We start from the raw sequence: 20,401 nt of genomic DNA, 5'->3' as shown, positions 1-20,401 counted from the left end.
TAGCCAACTTCCACCCAGGAGGTGTCTCTCCTTTGTCCTTTGGGTCAGTCACAACTTTGATATTTTGGACTAGACACTGGGGTATACCAAGATATGCAATAACACAGCCTCTTCAAGAAGACATTTTTACTAAAAAGATAAGGTTTTGCACTGGGGACTAGTTTGGGATAATTAAAAACTTTGCAGTTCCCTAAATGGATCTAGCCTGCTGTCTTCTTTCTAGCCTATACTAGACATGCCCTCACTATCAATCTGCACCGTCTATAGCGCACACACACACACTATATATATTATATGTACACGCACATACTATATATATATGTACACACATATGTAGTGTATATATATGCATATATTATATATATTTATATGGACCAAGTCCATTAGTGACAGGCGATCCAACTCCACATGGAGTCGTAGGCTCTATAACATAGACCTTAGAGGCCATAGAGTTCAAACTCTTCTTATTTTTTTTAAAAGAGGAGGAAATTGAGGGCAAGAAGCCATGTGACTTGCCCATGGTCTCCCAGTTAGCATATGACAGAGGCAGAATGTGAACCCACATGCTCTACCTCCAAGCCAGGGATCGTTTCACTGGGGGAAATGGAGATTATAATCTGGGGGGGGGAGGGAAATGAGTTTTTCATCCCTTTAGTTTTCCCTATGTGGATTGTTGGGGAGGTCTCTTTTGAGGAATCGTGGATTTTTTTTAATGGTTTACAGCTCAACACAACCAGCATCATGCCAACTGTAACATGGTGGTCATTGGAGAAAGATATAATTAGAATGCTTAGAATTAAGTTGAGGTTTTCAGATGGTCAGAAAACAGTGCAATTCCTAGCATTTTCTGTCTCCTTTTCCATCAGTCAGTCAATAAACTTTTATTAAGGACCTACCCACAGTGCTAACCGGGCCCTGGTCACTTGGAAGCAGTGGCTGGGGTGCCCCAGGTCAGATACTTCATCCCCTAATGGCCAGCCTATCTCTGATGACCAAGCTGGGCTTGTCCTTTGCCAGCAGACCCAGTCCATTGCCTTTCACTCGGAGCTTGTGGTCTTTCAGACCCCCCAGTCCACAGGAGGGCCTTGGAGGGGACAGAGAGCTGTACTCTCTGTACAATACTATCTGATAAGTATATTAAGGTGACACACTTCAATACCCTTGTGCTAAATGAAGTCAGAAGGGAGGGGCTCCTGTCATTACTGAGTACAAAATGCCTCCTGGGTGAAAAAAGTCTTGGCAGCTGGAGAGTACAGGGTTTTTGAGGGGCAGAGACCCAGCCGGTCTGACTGCGGCATAGAGTGGGATGGAATGAGCTCAGCTAGAAAGTGAGGAGGTCTGGCATCAGGCTGTGGTGGGCCTCATGGAGGAGTTTGAACATAACTTGGCGGGGGGCAATAGGGAACCACTGAAGATTGTAGAGGAGAGAAGACCCGTGAAGGGACTCGTGGACCATGGCAAAGAAGGTGGGAGGGCTGCCGTGACTGTGTTCTCATCAGCACCACCCTTTGACCGACTAGTTCACAAAAGCCCCTCTCTGGTCCCTTGGGATGGGGAGGATGAGGTAAGGAGTCATTCCGTCAGAGATGTAGATTGCTAGAAAGGTGTTTTAGGGGCTTTCTCCATTAAAATGAATTATCTAATTAATACCAGTCCTCAATAGAACTGTCTTCTCTTTATGGACCCCAAAACAAGCCCCACAGGGCTGATCTGCTGGCATCTAATCATTTTTTGCATCTGGCTTCTGAACTCTAATGATGTCATTTGTAACAGGATACAGTGTAAAGGGCTCTGGGTAAAGAGCTAAGTGAGGGGGAGGGTGGACACAAGGGAATCAGGGAAGGCTTCCTGGAGGAGGGGCTTTACATGCATTACCTTGTTTGATTCTCAGAACTCAGAACAACAGCGAGGAAGGTGCTTTTACTATCCCTGTTTTACTGATGAGGAAACTGAGGCTGAGACAGAGTCAGTAACTGGACCAGTGTCACACAGCAAGCAAAGCGTGGGAGGCATAATCTGAACTTAGGTCTTCTTCCTCCAATGTAAACATAATCCATATTCCAGACCTAAAGGACGCAGCCTGAGCAAAAGTCTGGAGGTGGGAAAGGGGTGTTTGAGATTCAGCAGAAAATAAAGAATCCTATAATGGGCAAAAGTTCTGCCACTAAACCTGTATCAATGGAGGGGATGGATTAAATACTTCTGACTCTACAAGGCTATGAAATTCAAATTTTGCTCTGTTCCCAGTACCCCCCGCTCCTGGTTCTCCTCACCCCCACAAGCTCCTCATTTCATTCTTCCTTCTGCCAGCGATTTTTTTCCCCTTTTCATCACCCTCTGCTTCATTCAAACACTCTTGTGTTTGAAGCTTCCTTTAGTCTCTGACCTGGGCTTGTTTTCAGGCCTTGGTAGACAGACTCCCCTGAGAAACAACCTAAGCTTCTGGGCTCATAGACTAGTATAAACATAGAGTGAGTGTGAAGAGGATAATATTTCAAAGTTTGCTTAGTTTCCCCTGGTGACTCAGAAGCACAGAATGTCAGGGAATGTTAGCGCCAGAGGAGACTTCTGAGGCTGTCTCTTCTGATGCCTCATTTTACCAGCGAGGACGCTCAGAGAGCCTCCCTAAATTCACAGGCATACAGCAATTTAGATTTATTACATAAATATCAATATTTATGGAACACATTCACTCTATAAATAGAAAATTACCCATAATTTACATATAAATAAATATTATAGAAATGTTAAATATAAGTTATTGATAAACATAAATGTGTATATTTATGTGATATTTATGAGATATCACATAAATATACATGTTTATATTATATACATTTATTATAGAAATATAAATGTTTACTATATAAATTTATTATAGAAACATAAATGTTTATTATATAAATTTATTGGAGAAATAGAAATACTCATATTTATTATAGTAATTTATTATATATAGACATGTTTATATTGTATACACTTATATAAACACATTACTATATAGTTATTATATAAATATTTGTTATATATCTTTACTATATAAATATTTTTATTTAATACATACATTTATTGTGTAAATATGAATATTTATATATGAGGTTCAACCCAACTCTTCCTAATTCCAAATCCATGGCTTTCACCACTAGGAGGTTTCTGGCCTCTGGGATGCCCAGAAAGAAATGGCTCTCACAGTCTGCATGTCCCAGAAGCCACTGGCCCAGACAGATGTGCTCAGAGAGAGCACACACTTTCTGCTGACTCCCAGCAGAGGGTGGCCAGGCTCAGAGGTTGGGAAAAGAGTGCCTGAAGACCCTCATCACATAAAGAGTATTAGACCCAGCGACCTCTGGCCTTCTCCAGAGCAGCCCCCTGGGACTTGAGCCACCAGCCAAAGAGCCCCAGGAGAGGAATGAAGAAGGGATGAGAAAGGCACCTGAGGGGTGCTTGATGTGCCAGAAATATGACCTGTCTCATGTGCCCAAAGCCCGATGACTCAGGCCGTGAGTGGCCAGCTCTGGCCCAGGTTTCCTGGTGTTTTTCTCATCAGCCTTGGCCCATAGGCCCAGGGTTCCAACTCAAGAGCTGTTGGACAAGAGCTGCCAGTTCTGAACCTTCCCCTAGGAGGGGAACCATAGCAGCGGCTCCCAACATGCGATTACCTGCTGCTGGCCTCAAGAAAGGGGAAGGAGTGAGTGTACATCAGAAAGGCTGAATGAGAAACCAGAAGAACAAGAGAACCTGGAGGCTGCCTCCTAGAGAAGTGGGCTATGGCCCAGGATCCATCTCCCCTCTCTATGCATTTGCTCAGGCTGTGCCCCCTGCCTGGAAGGACACCTCCCCTCCCTTCTGCTCCTCCCTTCAGAACACTCGAACACCATACCTACAAAAGGCCTTTCCTGATTTCTTAGGTGTTACACTCCTCTTCCCCACCCCCAAACTCTTCATTTTGTTTTTATTTACCTGCTATTTTCCCCAGTAGAATGTAAGCTCCTTGACAGCAGGAACAATTTCATTTTTTCATTTTGTTTTTATATCTCCATTGCCTCACACAATGGCTGGCATACAATAGGTGCTTAATAAATGCCTGTTGAATTGGGGAATCCACATATGTAGGAGTGAAGGAGACAACATTAAGAAATGGTTAGTTACCCAGTTTGAGCTATGAGCCTGGAAATGTAGGTTAGAACCACAAGGGTCACTGAGTGTCAAGCTAAGCCATGTGTATTTTATTTAGTGAGTAATAATAAGGAGCCACAGAGGACTGTTGAGCACTCAGTAGGACCTGTGTGTTAGGAGGAGGGCTCTGAAAACAGGACTAGAAAGGAGAAACAGATTGAAGGAACCGGGTTTGAAGTCAGAAGGGCTGGGGTCGAATTCTTATTCTGCTGCTTAAATGCTGTGACATTGGTTAAGTCACTTAACTTCTTTGGGGCTCAGTTTCCCCATATGTAAATAAAGGGGTTGGGTTAAACTCTAAGGTACCTTCCAGCTCTACAATAAACCAAACAAAGCTAGGAGCCTGTTAAAGACGGGAGTCAGGGAGGACATTTAGGAAGCTACAGAATTGTCCAGGTGAAAAAAAGCCTAAATTTGGGTGATGGTAGCGGGAAGAGAAAGGAGAAGGGAGGAGGGGTCAACTTCACTTGAGAATGGATCCACAGGATGTGGCAACTGAGTCAAAGCAGAAACGAGAGAAAGTGGAGGCACACTGTCCTTTCCAGCTTTTTGTTCCTCCACGTTTTAAGGTTCCCCCCAAGATGACCCAAGAAAAACAGTAAACCAAAGGAACCCTGTTCCACTTGCTTCCCATAGGGAAACAGTGCTAGGGAGAAGGGGGAAAAGAGTCCCTGAAGGCCCTGCCTTTAAATACAGATGCCATCACCACCACCACTTCCCCACCCAATGCCCAACTTCCTGGCTCATCGCTGCATGCAGAGAATCACATCCTGAAGACCCCCACTGACCCTCTCAGTATGACCATCTGGGTCTGCTTCAACCTCGCCTGTCTCCAGAGATGGATGGTGGGGAAATGGAGATCAATCTCACTGTAAACATAGAATGGGCTGCCTTCCCACGTTCTAGGACCTTGGCTTCATTTCAAGCGCTACCATTCAGCTGACCCTGGCTCTTGGCTCCTGGCTTCAGGCCTTAATTACCTGCAGGTCTGAGGAGCGGGCTGGAGCAGTTAGGACCGGATGAGGTCTGCAAAATGAGATTGGGATGGTGAGTGGGAGGGAAAGGCTCCCGGGATACCTGGCTCGGCTGCCAGTCCTGCGAGGAGGTGAGGTCCTTGCCCCACAGATTTCCAACAGTGCCTACTCTGTGTAGTTATGTGACTGAGATTTGCAGAACCACTGGGATAGAATAAGGTCAGATGGTAGAAGCAGAAATCACACTGACCAATCTCCAGGTATTGATCTCTTGTTCTCCTTGAGAATTCCATTTGTGAAGGGCGTTTAAAGATCATCATAGCCTGGCTCTAAGCTTGCTCACCTGTAAGATGGGGATATTAACACCTCCTGCCTCCCAGAGTTGTTGTGAGGATCAATGAGACGTTTGTAAGGTATAAGTGCTAGTTGTTATAATCATCATGATTCATGATGGCATCCCAGCATACTGATACTGCTGTGAGATGTGAGTGTGAGAGCCGATCACGTGAGAGCCAGCAGTATGGTGGACAAGGTGGACATGGTGGGGGGCTCCAACTCCCTCTAGCCTTTGCTATACTTGGCATTTATAAAGTCATTGGCTTCTTCTACTCCCCTCCATAACTTTGTCCCTCTTTATACACCGATTTAACTTATGCCTTTTGTCTCAGAAAAGTGGAACAATGTCACATGATACAGTAGGAGCAGATGTGAGATCCCAGAGGACTAAAAAGGCGCTTAGGTGATATCAGGAACGATGGGGCTTCCAGGACCACCTCTGTTAGGGACCTGCGGCACCAGCTTGTCTGTTAAATCACTCCAGCTCAGGCTCAGTTTCTCGATCTGTGAAATGGAGAGAATACCTACATGATAACCAATGAGCAATACTACTACACTTGTTATTCTGCTAGGCATTGGGGACAGAAAGGCAAAAGTGAAATAGTTCTTGCCCTCAAGATGTTTACATTCTCTTGGGACAGGAAACACATACGTGCGTGCGTGCGTGCGTGCGTGTGTGTGTGTGTGTGTGTGTGTGTGTGTGTGTAAATAAGGAGCTGACCTGGAACGGAAGGAGGAATGTCATTTGAAGGAAGTGGCCAGGAAGCACTTGATTTAGAAAGCCTCATGTGCATGTCGAGATCCACAGATTTAGAACTCGCAGCATCCTTAGAGGTCTGTAGTCCAACCTCATGATTGTTTTTCTCAGATCCAGATGGCAAAGCTGGGAGCAGGGAGAAGTTGCACGGGAGGCAGATTTCCATTCGATGTCAGGAAAATTTTCCCAACCATCAGATCCATCCATAGCTCTTTGGGGAAGTAGAGAGTTCCCCATCGCCAGCTGGAAGAAGGGATGGCTGGCCCCTTTTCCAGTTGCTGCAGATGTAATTACTAATCGGGGCAGGTGGGACAAGGTGACCCTGGAGGTCCCTGCCAACTCATGATCAGGCAGTTCTGTCTACACTCAGTCATGGGCACATCATCCGTGAGGTTTTCACTGTTCATGATCATTTTACCCCATCGAACAATTCTCTTTAGGAGCCGCGTGGTGTCTCCTGTCATCGATGTGATAGACTGGAAGAATTTTCAGTATTATCATTCCATGGATTTGCAACGAGGGGTATTTGACTGGGAATTGAATTTCCACTGGAAACCTTTGCCAGAGCATGAGAGGAAGGCACGCCAGTCTCCCATCAGCCCCATCAGGTACGAGGCCATTTCCCAGCATGCCCCACTCTTGTCTTTGCAGCATCAGCAACTCCTAGGAGTACCCAGTGTGAATAGGAACGTACCCAAAGGGATGTGGCTGCCCTTTTTTTATCTCAAGGGCAAATATCCTTGAGCAAATACACTGGAGCCCCCTGCTAGATAATGGTGCCTGATGGCAGCCAACTAAATATGTCTTATAGCCTGCTCATTGCCAAGTTTTATGCTGGGTGCTTTGGGGTCAGGCATGAAGTAGGTGCCCCTTGGACCCTGCTCCCTCCCAACATTGAGCCTCTGGGAGTGACCAACGCTGGGAACAAAATCAGTTCCTCCCCAGTTTCATCTAGACCCAAGAAAAGAACACTGTACTTAAAAGCAAAGGACCCCAGATCTGTCACAGCAAACTATGTGATCCTGGGTCCCTTGGGGACAAGCCCTGTTTAGTTTCTCTTTATCTCCCTGGCACCAAGCAGCATCTTGCATTTGATCAGCACCTAAAAAACACTTGTTGAATGAATGTCCTGCCATGGGGGGACAAGCCTTTCCAATACTCTCAAAAGAAGCTAGCTGAGCTCGTCTTCTGAAATAACGCGCCCCTCTCTCCTTCCTCTGCAACCAGGAGCCCCGTAGTGCCTGGGGGAGTGGTGGCAATCGACCGGCATTACTTTCAAAACACTGGAGCGTATGATTCCCTCATGTCCACTTGGGGGAGTGAAAACCTGGAACTTTCCATAAGGGTAAGAGCTGAAGAACCTGGATTGCAGAAGCACATTTCTGTGTTTTCATTGAAAATACATTAGAAAAATCTCGGGGCAGGAGGGTCCTGAAATACAGTTGGTCCAGGGATAGAACACTGTGGGCATCAGAAGACCCCACCATGCCCTTTCTGCAGAGGACCTCCCGACAACCACCCCCCTCTCCGTCACTGCTACCAGGACTCCCTTAGAGAGCTGACTGCTTCCTCTCCCCTCAGCCCATTGGGGCAACCCTGCTCCCCTAGCACAGCCTGGCCCTGCCACAACCCCCAGTGTGGGAAATTCAGCCCCAGCCTGAAGATTCTAATTTACCATGCCCTCTGTTCTGGGACTGTTTAGGATTCATTAGAACCTTAAAGAAGGAACATGAGGATCTTTTCTTCTTTTTACCTTGACGGCAGGTTTGGCTCTGTGGCGGCTCTGTAGAAATCCTCCCCTGCTCCCGGGTGGGGCATGTCTACCGCAACCAGCCTCCCAATGCCACCCCTGACCAAGAAGCGGCCCTCAAGAACAAGATCCGAACTGTGGAGACTTGGCTGGGTTCCTTCAAGGACACCTTCTACCAGCACAGTCCCAAAGCTTTCTCTCTGAGCCAGGTAAGGAGTCGCTCCTGCTCCTAGATCCATTCATCTGCTTCTCCTGTCTCTATGATTCCTCAGACTGGAGAAAGGGGCAAGGAAGGAAGCAGGGGAGTCCAGAGAAGTGGGGAAGAGTGCCCACAGATCCCCACCTGCCTTCATTTGGGATGTCATGGGATCACAGATCCTGAGAAGGAAGGGACCTCAAAGGCTACCAACACACTGTCCTACAGATTGACCGGGGGATGAGGTTAAATAACTGGCCCAAAGTCACACAGGTAGTAGGGGGCAGAGATGAGGCTTTCTGGCTCCTTCTATGAGCACACTGTTTCTCATCCTCTTGCTTGTGACACATGGACATTCCAATAAGAATGGATAACCTTACAGCCACCAACCCTTAAAGGTTCACCAGGTCAATTTCCCACCCAAGGAGAGAATTCCCATGCACACAGCTGGACTGGGAGTGATCCTGTCAATCAACCAGCAAGCATTTACTAAAAACACTTACTATGTGCCAGGGATTTAAAAAAAATAACCAAAGTGAAACAGTCAAGGGACTCTACTATCTTTGCTTGGATATTTACAATGCTGGCCATGACAATAATTCACATTTATGTGGCCATTAAGATTTATAGCATCCTTTCCTAACAACCCTGAGTGGTAAGTAGGACAGATACTTATATCCCCACATTACAGACAAGGAGACTGAATATCACTGAGTCTTTGTGGCTTGCTGGTGGCCATAAAGCCAGTAAGCATCCATCAATAGGCATTTATTAAGCACCTACTATGTGCCAGGCGCACAGGGTGACAGCATGGCTGTGACTGGCAGTTTTGGAAACCTAAACAAGCCCACCCAAATGGTGCCTCTAATTCTGCTGAGGGGGTAAGGTTCAGAAACCTGAAAGACCCCAGGGAGGCCAGGGATAGGAGAAGACAAGAGAAGCTCACCTGGGGTCCCGCTGTGAAGGAGAGGGTGCAGGCCCTCTGGTGGCTTAATATCATATCCAGTTATTACTGCCACGCAGATTCTGAGGGGCAGTATGGTATAGTGGATAGAGCTGGCCTGTGAGTCAGGTTGACTTTGGGTGCTCAGGTCCTGCCTCTGACCTATGTTGGCTGTGTGACCTTTAGTCACTTAACCTCTCACTGCCCTTAGGTAACTCTAAGACTCCAAGTTGCACATTTGCTACTGATCTGAATTAGTAGAATAAGGAAGCTCCCTGCATCCATTAAATTACAGGTCTGAACCAAAATAAAACAGAGTAGATGCTAAATTCTGTTGTCTCTATTCTGTTTCTGAAGGACGGCAAGTGTTTTCAGAGCCTTCAAAATTCTGTGCTCTGGGATAAAGCACCAGTTGCCCCACCCTAGTTATGGCTCTCTGTGACAGTAGGATTCCAACGCACGTCTCTAAACTCCAGCCCCAGTGCTGTTTCGACTCTACCACACTGATTCTCAATTCCCAAGCTACTGATTAATAACATTGCTTTTTTTTTTTCACAGCTCAGGATAAGAAAACGTTTGCTCTTGGGTGTCAGAAGGCATGACCAGGCTCGCTTGCCAGCTTGTGGATAGGCTTTTGGCTCAGACTTTTCTTCTGGGTTTGGGAGCTTTTTCTTTAGGCACCCAAGTGTTACTATTGAGCTAGGACATGCTGAAATGACATACACTTGGCAAACGCATGAGGTTGGCATTGACTTGAAATGCATTATCATTTAAATTATTTACAAAAGTTCACATGCCCACTCTTCCCCTGGCCTTCCGGTAGGAAGGTGTGCCCTGGCGATTGCCATCCCTGGCTCCCGAACGGAAATCTAGGCTGGGAGGTGGTCACAAGTCCTTACAGCCAGTCTGACCTGCTTTAGGAAATCTACTGCCCATCTCTCAGGAGGCTGCTTGGTCAAAGGGTATTATTGTTTGTTTCTGTGCGGCCCCACAAGGCTGCTCCTCTGCCCTCTGACTACCTGGACAGATGAAGGGCAGCATGCTGCAGCTAGGAGAGATTTCATAGGTCATCTACACAGAGCCCATAGTACACATGAGGAAACTGAGGACTACCCAGATTCTAGTGAGATATCATGGCATCATCATGGTGTAGTAGAGAGGGAGTCCTGGGCCTGAGAGTCAGAAAGTCCTAGGTTCAAGTGCCCCCCCAGGCAAAGCCACTTACCCTCTCAGTGGCCCCACGCAGCTCTCTAAGATGTCAAGTGCATTGGGAGACAGAGGTCTGACATTAGGAGTTCTCCAGAATAATGAAATCCTAAAACCAACCTCACCCCCCCCCGAAAATGAACCAACCCAGGTTTTTTGTACCCCTCAATGTTACTTACCTTCTAGCCTAGCTCAAGCTGCACAATTTCCCAGTTACGTAGCCTTGAGTAAGTCATAAGATTGTAGATTCAGAGCTAGAAGGGACCTTGGAAGTGGTCTAAGCCAACCCCTTCGCAAACGAGGAGACTGATGTCCAAGCACAAAGCTTGGGTCAGTGGCAGAATCTCAACCCAGGCCCTCTGACTGGGGGACCCCCCGCACCACACAACCCCCTTAAGCCATCTGAGCATCAACTGCCTCATATACAAACACGGGATAATAATGTGTCCTTGCAGGGTGCTTTAGAGGAGGCGCTTAGACAATGTATATGGGGAGTTCTTGAAAAGCTCTAAAGCCTTATACAAATGCAGGGTGTTATTATTTCCTAACCGCTTTTTCTTGGATTGCCCATTTATTATAAGGTACACCTTTCTATTTTACCTAAGGGAAGCCTAACATCTCCCTCCGGGGTTAATTTCTAGTTTCTGGAATGTCACTCATTCATTCATAAGGTGAAGGGAGCCACCTACTGGCCAGTAGGGAGAATGCATCCCCAAATAAATCCAGCCAGGCTTTTTTGTTGGGCATTTTTCACACACCTTGATCGTGTTTGTCTTAATTTTATTCTAGCTTTTGCTTTCAGTAAAGTGCTATATGGTGTATATTTATCATCATTACCTTCACCAGTAGTATTAGCAGCAGCAGTAGTACCCACGGCCCAGTCCTACAACTCTGGATTTATTTACACAGACTGGATTCAGTCTTGGGGGCCTATCAACAATCATGCTCTTTTTGGATCATTCCCCCACTCGGGATGTCCCCTAAGAACCTCAGAATTTACTTTGTGTTTAGAAATCAATGGCAAAAGGGAAAAGGCCCTCAGCTCCCATGCAAGCATTTTGGCTAACGGCCATCAAATATAGGATGAAACATGACCCCAAAAGTAACATCCTCGCCTTCTGGTACGCCTCCATCTTTCCCAGGGGCTTGTACCTAATTCCATAGCTAACCTTAACCCTGCTCCATGTCTAACCCCTGCTTCTAACTCCTATCAATATAGCCCTATCCAGTCCTATAAACTTGTAGTATTGTCCTTGGGTTGAGGCCATCCCCTGCCCCCAGGAGGAAGCTGCTCTTGGCTCATAGAAAGTCAACCTCTCTCCCTCTAGTGAGAACCACCAATCCATGGACCTCCACAGTACTTATAATAGTACCCTAGTTTGAAATTCCCCAAAAGGGGCAAGAATTCAGGGTTCAGAGTTCATCTCCTTCCCCTGGACAACCACAGTCCATGAAGTATCAGTAAAAGGCAGGGTCTGGGGTTCTTGACGCTAGCTCCTGCCTAGTGGTCCAGGACTTAGCTGTCCTAAGGCCACACAACTTGCTAACTGATTCCCATGGTTCCCTCTAAATAACTGGGGTCTGCTTATTTTTCACTGGCATCTCTGTTTGTCTCAGGTCTTATTTCTATCTCTGGCTCACTCTCCCTTTTAAAAATCTAGTCTAAGGGTATATAGCAGGCTGCCCTGAAAGAGGCCTTGAACTAATCAATGATTCTGCAAGCCAACAGTTATTAAGCACCTGCTGTGTGTCAGGCATTGTGCTAAGCGCCAGGGATACAGAGAACAGTAAAAACAAGGTCTCTGCCTTTCCACAGTTGTGCTATTCGTCTGGCATTAACTTTGCTTCCTATGTTTTCCCCTCCAGGCTGAGAAACAAGACTGCAGTGAACGACTTCAGCTGCGAAAAAGATTGGGTTGCAGGACTTTCCACTGGTTTCTGTCCAATCTCTCCCCGGAGTTGTACCCCTCTGAACACAAGCCAGGATTCTCTGGAAAGGTAAGAGTTGACCCCAGGGAAAGAGGAAGGACAGAAACAGTGGAAAACGCAATCAATCCATCCATCCACCCATCACTTATTAAGCAGCTGCTATGCGCCTGGCACTATCCTAGGTGGTGGGGGTACAGAATCAAAGAATGAAGCAATCTATACTTTCAAGGTCTTTACAATCTCCTGGGGGAGATATGTTTATGGATAAATAAAATACAGGATGCGTACAGAAAACAATACATGCTATGGGAAGGAGAGTTGGCTAACAACTGGGAATAAGGAAAGTCCTCTTAAAAGAGGGAATCTTTGAGCAGAGTCTTGTAGAGAGCTAAGGGGAGGGAGAGCATTCCAGGCAAGCTTACAGAGGCAAAACCTGATGTACAATAGGACTGCCCTGTTTCTTTTGGTCTGCAGTCATACGATTCTGGGCCAAGGGGCTAGAAGGAATCTCAGAGGCTGTGTAGTGCATTCTCCCAATTCCTTTTAGGACTACACTAGAGACCCTGGTGTGAGTTTTCACAGAGCTCTGTCTCCAGCCTTGGCTACTCTGGGGGCTCAGTGTTTTAGTCAGAGCAGGGGCTCCACAACAAATTCAGAAGGAAGCCTTTCCAAGCCTTTTCACTCTATAGGGTTCTTTCTATATCTATCTTTCCATGAATCCATCCATCCTAGAGGAGTCCCTCAAGATTCGGGAGACTTTCCTTTGTTTTGTTTTGCTTTTGGTACCTGAGGAGTATTACAGTACCAGGGTGAACATCAGTTGCCTCTCATACTCACTACCTGAAAGGTGTGCCTCTTTCTAGCCATCCACAGACTTCACAGTGTCTTTACATAATTACTAGCATGCAAGTATATATTAGCAACATGCTGTAGCCAATTTACACTCACCATGTTTCTTTCTATTGCTTTTCATTACTTATAATTTGTATTCTCCTGAGATACTGGTGTTCTGTGATTTGTACATTTTATTTTGTCTTTGGGTTCCCAGTGCCTGGCAAAAAGTAGGTGCTTAATAAATATTCTTCTTAATTGATCTGAGACCATTTGAATCACCAGGAGAATATTAATGTTAAGAGGATTTTGACCCAGTGAGCAAGCAACCTAGAATGTTTGAGAGACTGTGCAATTCCAAAACACAGCACAGTGCAACACAATCACTCCTTCCTTAACTGTGGGCTCAGCTCATTTCCTATCCGTGATGATTGTCTAAGATTAGATGAACATCTAGAGAAATAAGCAGACTAAATTTATGGCTTGCCTTTTCAGCTACACATCATAATCTGGGCAATGTGCATTTTTCATCCACTTTGTTTTGGGATATGGATGGTTAGACCAATCTCTTTCATTTTATTGGGGGTTCTATTTTTTTACTTTGTAGCATTCTGGGGCATGACACAATTAAAACAATGTCATATGCAAATAGGAGTCTTTAGAAAGCCATGCCATTGATATGGAATCTCTTTTCAGTTTGGCCTCAGGGTGGCCAACAAAGAACCACCACATTCAGACACAGTGGCTGGGTGTTCACTTTAATCATGCAGATGAGCCCTATCTATGATCCGAGAGTCCATGCAATCTGCTTCTCTCTGCTCCTGGACCCTAGGTCTTTGGCTTGACCCTCCCGTGTTTGCGAACTGGATTTTGTAGCCCAGAGTCTACATATTTGACCAAGGGAGTTTCTGGGTCACTATTGGCTTGGGTGTCATTTCCTTCTCCATGACTATTTTCAGCTCTACAATTCTGGAGTTGGCTCCTGTGCAGACTGTGTTCTTGGAGGGGCACTTCTAGGAAGCCTGGTGACACTCTCTCCCTGCAGTGACAGCTGGCAGCAACAGGTGAGGGGGGTCATGGAAGCTGACCCAAGGCCAAATGGTCAAGAGGCTGAACCTTGTCTTTGGTGCCCCATCATTTACCGCAGAACATAGAGACCGTGCAGCCCAATGCCCTCATTTTAGAGATGAGATGGAGGCTCAGAGAGGGTAGGAATGTGTCCCTGGTCCAACAGGAGGTAGCAGGGCAGGGATTCCAGCTGATGTCTTCTGACTACTGGGTTCATTTTCTCTCCCACTACAGCCTGTGGGCTTTCTCTTTTGACATGTCCTCACTTCCACCTATGCACACATTCAGAGTCCCTGTGCTTCAATGCAGACTGAATATCTGGCACCCTGCACTATAATGCCCCACGTGACTTGTCCCCCCTCAGCAGTGCCCCATGGCCTGACCTTCTTCCCACGTCAGGGCTCCAGCGCCAGTAATAACAATGACATCTTTCATGTGAATTGATCTCGTGAGCTACAGAGCCCCTTCACATACACTGTCTTGTTTAATCCTCACAGCCCACTCGACTGCTCCCCACCCCCCCCCCGGCCCATCCCACTCACAGAGGTCAGGAATACATGATTATCCCCATTTTACAGATGGGTAAATTAAGACTGAATTAAGAAGTGAAGTAACTCACCCCAAAACATCCTTTAAATGGCAGACTTGCAGTAGATACAGTGGGTAGAGGGGAAATGAACCTGCGGCTTGGAGTCAGAGGACCTGGTTCAAAGCCTACCTGTTTCTCATCACCGATCATGAACTCGAGTGAGTTACTGAACTTCTTTGGGCCCCTGTAAAATGAGGAGGTTCCAGATGGGCTCCGAAGTCCCTTTCAGTTCTGAACCGTGAGCTAGTCTATCACTTGGATCCAGGTCTCCAGACTCTTAATCCAGGTTTTATTCACTTAGTCTTAGGTCATTGGGCTCCTTCCCGAAGGACAGGCAAGTCAACAAAGGGGGCGGGGCAGGGGGTGTGTGTGTGATAAGATTAGAAAACCTGACAACTCTATTCCAGAGTTCAATGCATTTCACAAGCTTATCACAGCAGACCCTCACTGGCCTCACCTGGCAGGTCACTATTACAGGTGAGAAAACTGAGGCTCAGAAAGATTGAACAGCCACACACAAAGTAGTGTCTGAATCATGGCTGGCAATTCACTCCCCTCTTCTGGGCCTCAGTTTCTTCATCTGCAAAATGAGAAAATTGTAGTAAATGACCCCTGGGGTCCTGTCCAGCTCTAAAGCTATGGGTGTGAGTAGGATTTCTCTTTCAGTCACACTGAGTTGCATTTTATGAAACCCTGGCCAGTCCACCTTGGAAGACGAAGCAGCTGTGCTTTTAAACATAGATAAATAGAGAGACAGAGATCTATTGATAGAGATCTAGAGATAGACAGACAGAAAGATAAAGATCTAGAGATAGACAGATGCAGATATCCTCTGTTTCAACATCACTTTTATTCCTGAAAATTTCCCTCCCTTTTCCCCAACCCAGAAGTTGTTGTTCAGTCATTTTCAATTGTGTCTGACTCTTTGTGACCTTATTTGGGGTTTTCTTGGCAAAGACACTAGAGGGGTTTGCCATTTCCTTCTCCAGCTCATTTTGCAGATGAGGAAACTGAGGCAAACAGGGTTAGGTGACTTGTTCAGGGTCATACAGTTATTAAGTGTCTGAGGCTGGATTTGAACTCAGGTCTTCCTGACTCCAGGCCCAATATAAGAAAGGATAAAAAAGAAGAGGAAAAAAAAGCGGTGTAGCAAAACTACTGAATGCCTCCATCTGGGCAGCCTTGCTAATGAACATGCTATACCTTGCAGCACCTGGAATACAGTAGCAAGAAGCAAATCAGCTGTGGAAAGGACCCCATACTCTGCTTTGATGTGAACCAAGAAGGGCAGGTGGTACTTCAGAACTGCACAGATGAGACCCTCTCCTTCCAGAAGCAGCACTGGGATGTCCAGGAGGTACGGAGCCACCCTGGGGAGAGGCTGCAGAGATGCAGCTAAGGGCTGGCTTGGGGGCTCTGCAGACTTTGGGCTTTTAGGATGTAGAATCTCGTCTCTGAGTTCTCTTTTTGTTCACCAGGTTGAGGTAGTTACCCACAGCCAAAAGGTAAAGTGAATGTCCTTGGTGAATCCAAATAACCTGGACTTTGTTGAAGAAAGGCACTAGCTCCTTGGAATCTCAGGATACTTAAGAAAGCTCTGATACTGAGAGTGAGTGGTGGAGGGGAGTGGAACTGAATTATGGAGTGGGAATTTAGGGGCATAGGCAAGGTCACCTACCCGCCCCCCACCCCACCCCCATGATGCAACCCGGCTTCTGCTCTCTCCGTTTAACAAGGTGGTGACCAACGCTACCGACAGTGATTCTCTCCAATGCTGCCAGTGAGCTCTCAACTGTCAAGTCTGATGCTCTTAGCCCAGGCCTCAACCTCCTTGACCCCTTGGGCACATCTGACAGCAGCAATTACCTTATGTTATTTAGTTCTTCTTATCTGTCTGACCGCTCCTCAGTCCCCCTGCTGGTTCTTCATCTGTGTCATACCTAACTGTGGGTGTCCCCTGTGGGACACCCAGGCCCAGCTAGGTGGTATAATGGATAGAGTGCTGGGCTTGCCATTGGGAAGACCTGAGTTCAAATCTAGCTTCAGACACTTCCTAGCTGTATGATCCTGAGCCAGTCACTTAACCTCTGCTCGTCTCAGTGTCTTCGGCTATAAAATAGGGACAATAACACACCCCCCCCCATTAGAATGTAAACCCATCGAAGGCAGGGCCCCTGTAAGCACTTTGCACTTAAGAGCACTCAGCACAGGGGGTACTCTTCCTCATGCCACATCTCCAGTCGGCTGCTCATGTTGCTGCTTCTCCCTCTACCCACATGTCCCCTTCACCCCCTCCTCTGCAGTCACACAGCCACCTTAGTTCAGCCCTCCTTCCCCTTTGCCTTCACTATTGCTATACCTTCATAATCAGTCATCCCGCTTTAAGGTTCCCCCCAGCCCCAGTCCATCCTCCACGATGCCCACCTGCCCACTTCCCTCCCTAGTCTATAAATAAACTCCAGGGGCTTCCTAATGCCCCCGGCATCAAATGCAAACTCCTCTGTTTGGCTCTGAAAGTCCTTCACAGCCTGCCCCCAACCTCCCCCTCTGGCCTCACTGGCCATTTCTCCTCCTCCGGCACTCTGCATGTCAGCCTTCCCGCTGACCCTCAGTGCAAGCCTCCAACTGCCAGAGAGCCCACCTGCTCCTTCACATCTAAAATCTGAGAAGTTCATTCTTTTAGTCTAAGGCTCTGATCATCGATCAAAGAGAGGTACTTATGAAAAGGGAACACTTTCTGCTGTTACCAGTCATTTACACTGAGTTCCAGATCTCTCCTTGAGATCAGTCCTCACTAGGGAGGGGGCCGAAGGATGATGGGGCTTAGGTTATAACAGATCTGGACTAGAGTGACCAAGGGAAGCAAAGGGGTGAGCGCCTCCATGACAAATTTCACTTACTGTTTAGTTAGGCCAAGACACAGATGAATTGCAGGCACTATTTCCAAAATGCTTTCTTATGATACATGAAAAACTACCCTTTTGGCCATAATGCCCTTCTCAAATGCTAGGTCACCTTAAATCAAGAGCCAGGGTGCTATAATGTATGAATGAACACAGAGTTTGGACTTGGGTTCGAACGATGGCCTTTGCCACCTTCTACCTGAATGGCCTTCATCAAGTCACTTAACCTATTTGCCTCAGTTTCCCCAACCATGAAACGGAGATAATACCAGCACTCACCTCCTAGGGGTGTTGTGAGGATCAAATAAGGCAATATTTGTAAAGTGTTCAGCACAGCCTGAAACATAGTGGGGGCTATATAAATGCTCCCTATTGTTACTGTCTCAGTTGTTCCCTGAAAGCAATCACGACTTCTACAAAGCTACACGACAGAGACTAGCCCATTATTATTGAAGTGAGTTCTATTTTTCTTCCTCCAATCTTTTTCCTTTTCCTAAAAAAAAAATCATTTTTAACATTTAAAAGAAATTTTGAGTTCCAAATTCTCTCCCTCCCTCCAGGTCCTCCCCCACCCATTAAGAAGGCAAGCAATGTCCTCCCCTGATTTAATAAGAACAAATCAACGGGCCTGTTCACACAAAGTGGCCAGATCCTATACTGGGGACACGCGAAAGCAATTACGTACATACAAGACACGTACAGGGTAAACTGGAGGGGACAGACAGGGAAAGGCTTCTCATAAAAGGTCACATTTTAGCTGGGACCTGAAGGAAGCCAGGGAGCCACAAGGCAGAGACAAGGGAAAACAAAAGGTTTAATGAGGAATTTTCTGATTTTTTTTAATAAGTGGGAAATTCAAGTGGTAATCTTGTGAGTCTGCATCAGTTTATCACAGGAATCTCAGGCAAACAACCTATTGTTGATTCAGCTTTCCGAGAAATGAATAAACCCCTTTTGGAGGCTGAATCAGCTAAATGAAAGGAATGATGCAAACGTCACAATGAGCAGAAAGAGTATTTTGGCTGTGGTAAGAGCGAACCTCTTGTCTGAATCTCTAATTAACTGGAAATCTCCATTAACTAGTACTGTACAATCATGACAGTATCCATACGGAGCCCTCTCTAATCCTGAAGAGCTTTCTGAGCCACGAGAGGAGGATTCAGTTAGGTTCAGTAACACTCGTCCTCTGCAAAAGTGGAAGACCCTAGGTTCCTGAAGGGTATAGGGAGAACCCAGGGAAGCCAGTAGGCAGGGTTGATGAGGGAGAGTGTTCCAGACATGGTGAACAGGCAGAGAAAACGCCCAGTCTAGAGATGGGAGTGTCTTGTTTGTGAGACCAGAATCTTCTATTAACCCCAACACTGACGAGGCCAAATCAGAGTTCATTGTATTTATTATTTTGTTCATGGTTAGCATAATTGTTGAGAATATGTTTTTTCCCTTTGATCATGAGGCAGTATAGCATAGTGGGTGGAGTCCCAGGCTTGGAATCAGAATACTTGGGTTCAAATCTTGCCTCAGATACTTAATAGCTATGCAAGTCACGTAACCTCTACCTGCCTCAGTTTCCTTATCTATAAAGTAAGGAAGTTGAACACAAGGACCTCTAAGGTCTAGCTCTGAAACTGTGATGATAATTTGACAATGTGACAAATGAAATCACACTGAATGGTTAAAAAAAAATCCGGAGAGGAAAAAGCAAGCTACGTGCTTTACAGTTTTTTATATTTACTTATCGGCATAGATGGTTCCCTTTCAGTTAACATGCCTTTTTTTCCCCAGTGTTTAACACAGTGCCTGGCATATAGTATGTGTTCCATGTTTACTGACTGACTAAACAGAGAATAGACGTTAATAGATAATTGATAATAGAACATTTTGGGAGACAGGGGCTAAGTTTTGGTCTTTGGAGCCCTGGTGCCTAGCGCATAGCAGATTCTTAATACATGCTTATTGAATGGATAAATGAGGTGGGAATAATTTCTTTTTTTTCCAGAATGGAATGATTATCCACATCCTCTCTGGGAAATGCATAGAGGCTGTAGAGAGTGGCCATGAGAAAACTTTGTCCTTGCAACTGTGTGATGGGAAAGCCAACCAGGTATGGAAGTTTGACCACATCCATGCTGTGGATCAACGATGAGCACCAGAAACACCAGACAGTAGCTTGTTCTCACGGAAGATCTCCGAAGGCCTCAAAACAGCCCAAAACTTTAGAGGAAAAAGTACCTTTGCTTGAGCTCTTTGGTGGCTTGCAACAAGCCACAGCAAGACACAGTGACAAGAGCTCAGAGTCAAAGACCTAGGTTTACATCCCAGCTGTCATTTCCTGCCCATGGGACCCTGACTATGATACTTCCTTCTTTGGGCCTCAGTCTCCTTATCTGTAACATGAGAGGGTTGGAGAGTATAGCATCTGAGGTCCCTTCCAGAGCTAAGTCCACAATCCTATAAAGCTATGAGACATCCCGGAAATGTCCAAAATCTCTGGTTGTTAATCCGACGTCAGCTCTAGCTGTATGAGAGGATCAATACGCTTCACTACTGTGAGAAACGAATGTATGGACAGGTACTTCAACTGTCAGGATGAAAAGACTGTCCTGTCTTAAAACCACATTCTTCACATCTGACACAAGAAAGGAACCTGAGTATCTCTGGCCATGTTTACACAGACCTTAGCTTGAAAAGGCCAAGGCCTCCCACTGCATCCGGGGCCACTTCCAGGCGTCCTGATCTGTATCTG

At 46.2% G+C, this 20,401-nt stretch overlaps 1 protein-coding gene across 2 annotated transcripts in view; it reads left to right on the top strand.

The window, feature by feature from the left end:
- GALNT15 (polypeptide N-acetylgalactosaminyltransferase 15) overlaps window positions 1-20,401 on the top strand; it is a 42,804-nt gene extending 22,403 nt beyond the window's left edge. The window contains exons 1-8 of one of the 2 annotated variants that reach the window (XM_036758744.1): window positions 5,197-5,223; window positions 6,684-6,851; window positions 7,471-7,588; window positions 8,008-8,202; window positions 12,205-12,336; window positions 14,058-14,162; window positions 15,966-16,112; window positions 19,655-20,401. In XM_036758744.1, the coding sequence (XP_036614639.1) occupies window positions 5,210-5,223; window positions 6,684-6,851; window positions 7,471-7,588; window positions 8,008-8,202; window positions 12,205-12,336; window positions 14,058-14,162; window positions 15,966-16,112; window positions 19,655-19,801 (1,026 nt within the window). In that variant the 5' untranslated portion in view covers window positions 5,197-5,209 and the 3' untranslated portion in view covers window positions 19,802-20,401. Of the gene's footprint in view, window positions 1-5,196; window positions 5,224-6,683; window positions 6,852-7,470; window positions 7,589-8,007; window positions 8,203-12,204; window positions 12,337-14,057; window positions 14,163-15,965; window positions 16,113-19,654 lie in introns of those variants that run through there. The other variant, XM_036758743.1, reaches the window with a different exon arrangement.

The sequence above is a fragment of the Trichosurus vulpecula genome, chromosome 5 (genome assembly GCF_011100635.1).
Source record: "Trichosurus vulpecula isolate mTriVul1 chromosome 5, mTriVul1.pri, whole genome shotgun sequence".
In the NCBI taxonomy this organism is placed as follows: Eukaryota; Metazoa; Chordata; class Mammalia; order Diprotodontia; family Phalangeridae; genus Trichosurus; species Trichosurus vulpecula.
The sequence above is the reverse complement of the archived record's forward strand: the minus strand, read 5'-3'. Positions and strand labels throughout refer to the sequence as shown.